This window comes from Chenopodium album, chromosome 23 (assembly GCF_948465745.1).
Source record: "Chenopodium album chromosome 23, dcCheAlbu1.1, whole genome shotgun sequence".
Lineage (NCBI taxonomy): Eukaryota > Viridiplantae > Streptophyta > Magnoliopsida > Caryophyllales > Amaranthaceae > Chenopodium > Chenopodium album.
This window is the reverse complement of record NC_137856.1, coordinates 38218729-38229418: the sequence shown is the minus strand read 5'-3', so window position 1 is coordinate 38229418 and position 10690 is coordinate 38218729. Positions and strand designations below refer to the sequence as shown.

The window sequence follows — 10690 nt, the reverse complement described above, 5'->3', positions numbered from 1 at the left end:
AAAAAGGAAAAAAGAAAAGAAGGTCATAAACCCTAACACTGGCTAAAACCCACACCTCTTCGTCTCTCTTTCTCTCTTTCCAGTGATGGTAGCCATGGAAGCAGAGCTTCAATCCTCTGAAAATCAGCAGAAAAATGTCGCAAAATTATTATGCGAAGAATGCAATTCTAAAGAATTCAAGTATAAATGCCCAGCTTGCTTTCGCCGCACTTGCAGCCTTCCTTGCGTCAATTCCCACAAACAACTTTCTGGTTGTACTGGCAAAAAATCCCTCTCCCAGATTATTCCCCTTTCTCAATTTGACGATTCTACCCTTCTTTCTGGTATCCTTCTTCTCTTTTCATTGTTTCCAATTATTAGTATTTTTATCAATTTTTTAAAATATTATTGTCATTTTTATGGTTAGTCATATATCTATGATGCTATGTTATTATAAATTTGTTGAATTTTTGATGGAGGATGATACTCCGTATTAGGCAGCTGGTTTTGCTGATTAAATATTGGTTTTCATTACTACTAACAAAATTTTGTTGATTTTGATTATTTCTGATTTTGGTTGTTCCTTGATTTTGTTGTTGGTTTGCTTTTATCATTCAATTTGACATTGATAAACTGTGCAATAATGGCAGTGTGTTTTGTTCAGATTATAATTTGTTAGAGGATGTGAAAAGGGTAGCTGAATCTGCCCAGAGAATGCGTGTTAAGTTATGTGGTCATCATCCTCAATTTAGGCTCCCTTTCCATCTTAAAGCCCTTCGGACTGCTGCGGCGAAAAAAGGGACTAAGCTTTTGTTACTTCCTGCTGGAATGGCTAAGAGGGAGAAGAATCAAACAAGATATAATCAAAGGTAATAATCTATATTGTGACACACTTCCAGAAGAATTTGGTTTAAGATTTTCGAGATATAGGTAGTTCTTCATTAGAAAAAGATCGTAACTTGAAGTCGCTGGATGATTGAGGCTAGATGACTCAGTTTCTTCCTTTTGCCTTTGCTTTCACCTGTATTATGCATGTTTTAAGGTTTTGTTGTCAATTTCATGGTTGTTATGCGGGTAACAAAAAGACAGCAATTATAGTTCTTTTAGTTCATTTTCTTAAGGAGTTTAGATGTGGTGTGGACACTGTGAGGCACTGGTTTCAAGTGATTGTAGAATTAGGTATATTTCAAACATGATAGACCCTTCATATATATTAGACGTTTACTTTTATTGCTAATGATCCTCTCTTGGTAGAGGTTTCTGGTAATTTTTTTTGTGTATGGCTGCATGAAAGGTCAAATAATTGATGGCTAAGTTAGTATATTCCAAGTAGACATAACCTCTTTGCATTGTGAATGATGAGTATTGTGGACATGTTATTTATGGTTCTACACTTCTACTTATCTTCCAGGAAGAAATCTATCTCATGGACAATTGAATGGCGATTTAATTCAACAGATGTTGCTTTACTTGAACATGGGTGAGTATCTATACTTCTCTTATCATATTTCAATACAAACTTCTTTGCCTTCAATCCTGTGTTGGTAAAAGCCTCTGTGGGGTGTATCTCAGGAAAATTGACCTTTTGGTTTTCGTGCACGAGTCATGTTATTTCTAACACATCTAGTGATGGGGCTTTCTAATATATACCTGTGCAGTGTCCACGAAAGCACAACGTTGCGCTCAGTAATTGAGAAGCATCTACAGCCTAGCCCCTGGAAAAATAAGTTGAGGAGATTTTGTGATGAACCACTGGGCAACCTCAAGCTTTTTATACGTAAATATCATAAGGTTCTTAATTTTGACCTCTTTGTTGTTTTCTTGACAGTATCCTAGTTTTAGCTCTGTTAAAAGCTGTTCAGTGCCATCTGACAGTCAACTTTGGTTTGCAGGGCAACAAAGCACCATATCGTGAGCTGGATTTAGATACACCTTTGAACCAACTTTTTGGCGGTCTAGTTATTTTGGAATACCCAATTATTCGTGTTTTCCTTCCGTCTGATAGCTATGATTTTGAAGTTGTTAAAGACGTCAGGCCCCTTCCAAGTTGGCGGGACTCCAAGAGACCCGACAAGGATGATATTGCAAGTCCAGTGGGTGTTACTTTTAGAGAGGAAGAGATTAAAGAAGATGAAACTGCTCCTGAACCTCAAATTATCGATCTTCTGAAGAGATCAGAAGCGGATACGCGCAAAACAAACTTGATTGATTTTCAGAAGATCGACAAGCAATCTAATGACTCACCAAATATGTCCCAGAGACAAAAATTCGAAAGCGATGAATTTTTTTCCGGTGACGTCAAGGAAGTTGAAATGTTGGATGCAAAAAATGAGGATTTTGATTTCGACCAAGAGTTGATTGACGCATATTCATTCCTGATGGAAGAAAACAATCCGGATGACTATCTTAATTACAAACCTGATGGTGAAGCAGAAGATCATGTAGATACTAATGTATACTTTGCAGACGTGGAAGAATTGGAAGAGGGAGAGATTCCCAACTCTGTAGTCTGAACTACCTTGTCAAAGGAAATTTAAGGATGAGTCCTCGTTTGTAACAATTATTTTTCTGCAAAGCATTTGGAGTAGATTACATAGGTTTCCTGGTATTTTAAAGTAACACTGCCTGGGTATCAGTTAGAAGATTATTTCTAGTAATGCTGTTATTCTATAGAGGGTTTTCTCCTTGATACAGATAGTTAAACAGTTTTTTTTTTTTTTTTTTTTTTTTCAATTTGTTGAAATTTTTTGTTGTAACACCGCAACACATGTGTAAGTTAATGAGTAAAATTTTTACTATATATCGAGTAAATTTTGGTTTAATGTATTTCATTGCAATTGGGAAATTATCCGTGTTGATAAAGCTTAATTGTTAGCTGCAGAGGTATTGTTAAGGGGATAAATTGCCCTTATTTTCAATGGTACGTGAAGGCCTGAGGAATTCGCGCAATGATAGTATTTTAAAACATGTTGCATGAATGCAAAGGATGTGTTAAGACTGTGGGAAGCTGGGAGCTAGAGCTACTGTCTTGTTGTGCCATGTCTTTGTGGAAGATCAATTAATAGTAAAAATGAATGTAATGGGCCTAATGGCTGTGGAAGTGAGCTAAATACGCTATCTGAAAGAGGATGAAGCTGAATTGTGTCACAGCTTTGTTTTTAGGCAGAGTGATCGGGTTAGGAGTTGTGACTAGTAACAAGGGGGGTGGATGTGGTAGCTGCTGCTGCTACCTAATTTTGTGCTTGCTGAACCATATGTTGCAGAAATGAGTGCAGTTATTTCTAGTTAAAAAGTTGCCCTATACAGGTATACTGCAGTTATATTGAGCCAATTGAGGTATTATAAATGCTTTTTCTTATTGTTTTCTGTAGTTGGTTTAGTCAGTAAGCATCACATAGAAAATGCTACATTACAGCAAAATTTCTCCCTAAAAAACCCTTTGCAACACGGTGAAGATGTCCCAGTTCCGTGAAAATGTCTTTTCAGCTTGACATGTCTGCAATTGATATTACAACATACAACAGGCATAAATTGCTCAATTCGGGGCATGCCCGAAACATGTTGGAGCTACTAAATGTGCCTATAAAGGCATTCATTTTTCACAGTTTGGGTTTCCATGATGTTGCTCTCAAACATGGAAGAACCTCTTAAAAGTTTGAAAATGCTATCTAATCAAGGTAAGAATAGCTTGAAATAAAAGGCAGAAGCTAAACATAAATTACAAGCACAGTTAGTCCCCCAAAGCAGGTCAGGTAGTTTGAATTTGATCAACTCGTCTTGAAACTTCATGGGAAAGAGCAAAAACACGTTTTCTAGGATGAAGGATCAGCATTGTGCCATCCCTTAGTGCAAGGTGGAATGCTCATGAACTCGTCAAATTCCTTCACATGAACATCACAGCATTTCCACTGCAAACACAAGAAAGCCACTCTTAGTATTCATGGACAACAAATATGCAATATAGATGTGCATAAAAAACTAGAAGTAAAATCTCACTCCTCTCATTCGGTCATGGAAAACAGCAGGCCCTGGATGATGGTTACATGCAGTATCATGATTATCTATCTCTTTAAAAGTTTGACCGCAACCCTTATTCTTACAAACTTGAGGCTCAGTTATGCTGATTGTCTTCCGGGGAGGAGCAGAAGCATTTACAGTCACTTCTGCAGCAGCGACTGCCTGTGGTACCACAGGTTTAGGTTTTGGCTGTGAACCTGAAAAGATGTAAGTTGTTACGTCAGAGATTGAAAGAAACAAAATACTCTGTTAATTTTGCACTTCCAATGAGTTCAAAATATGAAAGACACAATATATTCACAACAGTCCAACCATGAATTGGTATTACAAGGCAGAGCATCAACTATTGCCCAGATAAAAAGTTCACACACAAAGAGAGTAATACCGTGGTCTGAGCAGAAAAATCCCTGCCTGCATCTAGAGCAAGTTTCTTTTGCTGATGTAGCTGTTGTAGGAGCTGAGATGGGACTAGGAACAGGTGTGGGGTTCCTAGATCTTGGGGCAGGCTTCGTGAGCACAGGTTTCTCAGTTGTGTGTTTACCCGTTTTGCATCTTCAATGAAAAAGAAGACAACACAAGAATGAAAAATTAAATAAAAAATTAGGAAAACCAAATGAATCTATTGTAATCAATAACGAACTATGCAATGCAGTGGAAATAAAAATTCAATGAATACGTCAGGGACTACTAGTGACAATAGTATTAATGATAATGCATATGCAATGTACATCGGAAATGGCAAACACATACCCTGGAATATCCATAAACAAGCTAAAGTCATGACTTTTTTTCTTGCAACAGCTCCACTCTTTCATTCCATCATGAAATATAGGCTGAAATTACAGAAAGAGGCTTATTAAGTTAAAATGTATATAAATAAAGATATTAGTAATATAAAACTATTAAGAACAAGAATCAAAATGAGAAAGATCTCATCGAAAAAATAATATAACTATATAAGATAAAAAAAGAGGAGGTACTTACTCCCTGATAAACAAAAGGAAATCGAACAAGTCCAGCGCCAACATGCAATTAAGATGAAAAATACGTCAGCTACAACTACAAGTTACAGTGCCCAAGCATTCAAGCTTGCACGTAATTATTCAACCATATGTAAATTCCAAATAATCAAGCGAAAAATATTTCCTCCAAACAAAAAAGAGCAGTTGCAAGAGGGGGGATAAAAAAAAAAAAGAACATTGCTGGTCAATGCAGAACAACATCTTAGAGAGTATATAAATCCTTTAAATGATAAAGACAGATTTCAATTACTGAAGATATTATAGATACCCCTTCCTAATTTCTATTCCCTTTACAAGGGAAAGGGATAGGGAACGGACGTCAGGTAATTGAGTTAAACGATTCTTCTCTCCAGAGTCTAGAGTCCTGCAGTTCTCCCAAACCCGAAACAAACAACCTGGTTTTAACATTCTTCAAGGGAAGAATAGATTACCCAAGAAAAGTTTGACCTAAGTGAGGCCTTTGTCAACAAGCTAATTAGCTCCCTTAATCCCTTCTTGTAAGTTTCAGCTAACAAAGATCAAACCACAATCATTTACTAGTATATCTGAATAGGGAAGAAAGGATAACTGATGAAGCCTTGACCCAAACAACGCCCTCAACGACAAGCTAATCAGCTCTCATCAGTCTCATGTTTTCTTAAGTTATCATCTATACCAAAGACTATTACTTTCTGAGAAGTGGCCTAGCAGCCTAACACTAGCCTAAACTCCATGATCTATACCCGGTTCCTCACCGAAGCAATTAGAGAAGAAGGGAAAAGGGTTTACAGGGAGGAGACATGAAGGCATGCAGATGAAGAATGTGGCATTACTTTCTAAAACAAGGAAAATTACTCTCAGCCTTGGAAAAACTAATACTTCGTATATTCAATCTATAATAACTACTGCCTCTCTTTAAAAACCTTATTAAGAAACTAATTTCCCTTAGAAACAACCACCACCATCCCCTTCCGACAACCACCAGACACCGCCGCCTAAGTAACTTATCAATCCTAACTCCGTTGAAAAGCAAAGGTATTGCTAGATTCGTCACTAGACACAATTACACAATGCCATATACATCATCAAAAACCAAAATATTGCCATAAGTTATCAATCCTCCTTTTTTTTCCATTCAATTCTTGTACAATCTTATTTCCTTCGTTCCTTGAACAACTCCTAAATCACAATCAATTAAGTCATTCAATTATATTTTTTTTACCTCCTAATAACTATCAATAACTGAGTTAATTAACATAGTCTCAATTCACAAAACAAAACAAAAAAAAAAAAAAAAAAAAAAAAAAAAAAAAAAAAAAGAGAGAATCTTTAAAGCTTATAAATTATAACACAATTGAGATATTTTGCATTCAAATTGGATGTAATTCCACACAAAATAAAAGGTGCAAAACTCCAAATTAGACTACATAAATCAAACATCACAGTTAGTTTAGCAGATCAAATTAAAAACATAAGAAATAAAGGGATGAATAGAATATACCGAATCGTGGAAAACGCAAGAACCTTCTGGATTATGATCGAGCGTAAAGGTAGCATTGCAGCCGATTCTCTGGCATCGAAGGTTAACTGGTTGTTCAGACATTATCTCTCCTCTTTTTGTTTGGAAGAAACTTGACCAGATTTTTCTTCAACTCACTTTACCAGAATTGTCGGGGACACACTCTGTGAATAAGTGGGAGATTAATTGTACTACAAATTAGGAACTACTTATTAGGAGTATTATTACTGTATTACACTTCGTAATATTAATAGATAATTTTTTTTTTTTTTTAATTAACAACTTTTTCAAAGAAATTGGTGTAATTTAAATATGGAAATAAGACAATTTTATCAAACTCGTGTTTTCCTACCCTATAGAAAGTAGGAGATTGCTCCCTATAAAAAGTAGAAGATTGCTCTTATAAATAGTGCATAGACCATTATACCCCTCAAAATGTTTGTTTACCTTCTTACCTCCCTGTGTAATTTTGTAATTTTTCTTAAGACCATTAATCAATTCGAAATTATAGGGAGGATAGAATAATAAAGTTGGAGGTTATGGTTTGATTACAGGACAGCATTAGTCACTGGACAACAAAAGGTTGTTGTTTTATGTAAGCGTTAAAAACCTTTTGCATGCCCCCGGTTTACAATAATTTTATTGTAAATCGAACATTTTGCGAAAAGTGGCCCTTTTTGCTTACAAAAGTGACCCTTTTTATTTACAAAAGCGACATTTTTTTTCATAAAAGTGACCCCTTTTTTCACAAAAGTGACATTTTTTTTCACAAACGTGACCTTGAAAGTGATTCTTTTTTTCCGCAAAAGTGAACTTTTTTTTCACAAAAGTGACCCTTTTTATCACAAAAGTAATTAAGTTACATATGCAAATTGCGAAACAGAGTATCAAAATGTCACTAGTTTTTTTTTTTTGTTTTTTTCATAAGTAACCCATATTCTGTTACTTTGATTCGAAATTTCTACTACTTTGATCTATTATTATTGCTGCTATTGTTACTCGCTTGATCTGTTGTGAAATATGAACTATCAATTTATATACAATTTTTCTGTTCACGAGGCTCAAGTTCACGGTAGTGGTGGTGGCAGCGGTGCTTTTCGTAGTGGGTGAAAAATTAGATGAACATGCATACCTCGAAATTGGTTGTAGAAGATGAATCATTTATCAAAACATGAAAATCATGTTACAAAATCAAGATAAAATCGAAAAAAAAAAGAAGGAAATTGAAGAACGAAGGAGAAAGAAAGAAGGAAGAAGAAGTGCAGAGGAGAGAGAAAGTGAAGAGGAGAGAGAAGAGAGCAGAAAAAAAAGATCAAATAGAAACCCATGAAGAGAGAGAAAAATAAAAATTGTAGTACTCCGTAAAATTGTCTCGTGCTAAATACTAGGGGTGAGCGTAGCAGAGTACCCTGTAAAAATATCGGTACCCGGAACCGGAACCTGTTGCAACAGGTTCCTAAAATTAGGAACCGGAACCGGAACCTGTTGCAACAGGTTCCTAAGAATTGGGAACCGAAACCGGAACCTGCAGGTTCCGGTTCCTAAACAGGGTACCCTGTCTTTCAAAGTAAGCTTAATAGTTACTTGATAAATTGTGACAAATCTATATTTTTAAAAATGGATGTTCACAATAAAAGCTTACAACTTTAGTAAACTACTTCAAATATAACAAACCAACACTAATTGTCTAGAATATTTAATATCATATAGGTTCCGGTTTCATGTACCCTGTAGGGAACATGTACTAACACGTCTAACAGGGTACCCTACAGGTTTTAGGTCCAAAATTTTATTACCCGGAACCGGAACCTGTTGCAACAGGTTCCTAATTTTATTACCCGGAACCGGAACCTGATCAACAGGTTCCGGGTTTGGAACCTGCGGTTCCGGGTTTGGAACTTGCGGTTCCGAACAGGTTCCGGTTCCAGATCAGGGTACCCTGAATTTTTGCTCACCCCTACTAAATACCGTCATTCATTAAATTATTGTAAACCCGCTTTTTTAAAACTTTTGTGTAATTTTAAGGAAGGAAATTTTGACAATTACCACCTTCTATTATGTCCATTTTAGCAATTACCACCTTCTATTTTTTTATTTGAAAATTACCACCTTCTATTTTCAAAAACATCAAAAGCTACCACCTTCTTGCCCCCCAACTACCACGTGACGTCATTTTGGGCCCATTCTTTCCCTTTTTACCATATTTCCCTCACATTTCTCATTCCTATTTGGATTCTCATTTCCCATTTCACTTTTTTTCCCCCAAACCACCAATAATTGTTCGTCAATTTTGATTTGGAGGAGTGAATTGAAGTGTTTTTGATTGTTTGGGGGAAAAAAGTGAAAGGGGGGATGAGAATCGAGTTAAGAATGAGAAATGTAAGGGAAATAGGGAGGAAAGGGAAAGAATGAGCTCAAAAATGACGTCACGTGGTAATTGGGGGGCAAGAAGGTGGTAACTTTTGATGTTTTTGAAAATAGAAGGTGGTAATTTTCAAATTAAAAAATAAAAGGTGGTAATTGCTGAAATGGACATAACAGAAGGTGGTAATTGTCAAATTTTCCTTTAAAAGTAGTTTAACTAAAGTTTAGAATGTTGCACAACTACACAACATCTATCACAGTTATTGTCTATATACATATAGTTTTGATAGATATTATACACAAATCGGTATAGGACGTAATGAACATTGATAATAATTCTTTTAAAGGGCTAGTTATACGCGCATTGGAATCCCTAGTATTAAAAAGATTACTTGTTGGGGCTCCATTGAAAATATAACCTTAAATTTTTTTAATTTTTTTTTTTTTGAATGGTTTTTTTTTTTTTTGGGAATGGAAATAGATAAATAAATAGATAACCTTACATTGTACGTAGTGTGTGTATATACTACAATACTACCTTCTGGATCATAATCTTACATTGTACGTAGTGTGTGTATATTGAAGTTTAAATTAAGATTATAATGTTACAAAAAAACTAGAATCTTATGGAGGTTATAATGTTACAAATGTTTTTCCTAAAGTATTGTGACTTTATAAGTAATTTTTTATATATTTATACATAAATATATTAAATTATGTATGAAAACACCTAACAACTTGACAAACCACGTGAAGGAGTTGGTAAGTCAATCATACTTACTATTGTTTTTTTTTTTTTATACAAGTATGTAATATGTTTACATTCACATATTTTCTGAATTTTTTTTATATTTTGTTACGTCGCTATATGCGATGTTGTGATGGCTAGATGCAGATTGAAGAAGCTAAAATTTATTTAGGGCAATATTTTAGAGGTGTTGTGAGTGACAAACTCTCAGCCAAACACCTCAAGCATCATTGTTCGGATGTTGGTACCGACAAAGGGTTGTATTCATTCCTGGAAAAAAAAAAATCATGTGACCACTCGGCATGAGTTTAGACGCATATGTCACTCCTAGCAGTAATGTTAATCTAGATGACATGACTAGCTGCACGTCGTATAAAATTTTTAACTACAAGGTTGTTGTTGGAGATTATGAAGATTAAGCTCACCCAGTTGATGTGTACAAATGTGTTTAATTTGAAAAGTTAACTGATTACTTAAGATGTGTTGGACCATTTTATGTAACTATGGTCAGTAATGAAGAAAAGACATCGGTTTTTGGGATTCGTAATAGATATTACCGTCGAACTTCAAATGATCAATTAAAGTCAACAAAGTATTATTCACCGCTTTTGAATCACAAAATAGTCCTCTTTCTCACCCGTCGTAATATTCTGGCCTGATACTGTCCGTCGAATTATATGTTTCACGTAATTTGTTAATTTACGAATTGCTTACGTAATTTGTTAATTTACTAATTATTTAACGTAATTTGTAAATTTACAAATTATTTCATGTTATTTGTTTATTGACACAAATGATTTGCATATAATTTGTTAATATCGTGTTGCTTGAAACTTTGTATATATATTATTGTAATTGCTTGATCACACCTTTTATGGGAATTTGTATTTGAAATCACGCCTAATAAGATAATTAATAATTTGGTTTAGGCTAATATGATTATAATTCAAGTGATCGCCAATAATTGTTTTTGTTTGGCATTAATATTCAACCAACATAGATTAAACAGGTTTAGGGTTAACCTAATGTTGTTAGTCAGAAAGCGCACATGAATACGAGTAA

At 35.0% G+C, this 10690-nt stretch overlaps 2 protein-coding genes across 2 annotated transcripts; one reads left to right on the top strand and one right to left on the bottom strand.

The window, feature by feature from the left end:
• The first annotated feature begins 30 nt into the window (after positions 1–30).
• On the top strand, positions 31–2751 carry LOC145609282 (uncharacterized). The gene is made up of 5 exons (XM_081664805.1): positions 31–323; positions 644–848; positions 1391–1459; positions 1638–1770; positions 1872–2751. The coding sequence occupies exons 1-5, from the start codon at positions 86–88 to the stop codon at positions 2490–2492; spliced, it is 1266 nt and encodes a 421-aa protein (XP_081520931.1). The 5' UTR covers positions 31–85; the 3' UTR covers positions 2493–2751.
• Positions 2752–3443: 692 nt separating this feature from the next.
• On the bottom strand, positions 3444–6681 carry LOC145608491 (cysteine and histidine-rich domain-containing protein RAR1-like). The gene is made up of 6 exons (XM_081664107.1): positions 6499–6681; positions 5611–5613; positions 4747–4829; positions 4382–4548; positions 3976–4193; positions 3444–3887 (listed from the first exon to the last, which is right to left on the bottom strand). Exons 1-6 carry the CDS (start codon positions 6598–6600, stop codon positions 3792–3794), a joined length of 669 nt encoding a protein of 222 aa, XP_081520233.1. The 5' UTR covers positions 6601–6681; the 3' UTR covers positions 3444–3791.
• Between the last annotated feature and the right edge of the window lie 4009 nt (positions 6682–10690).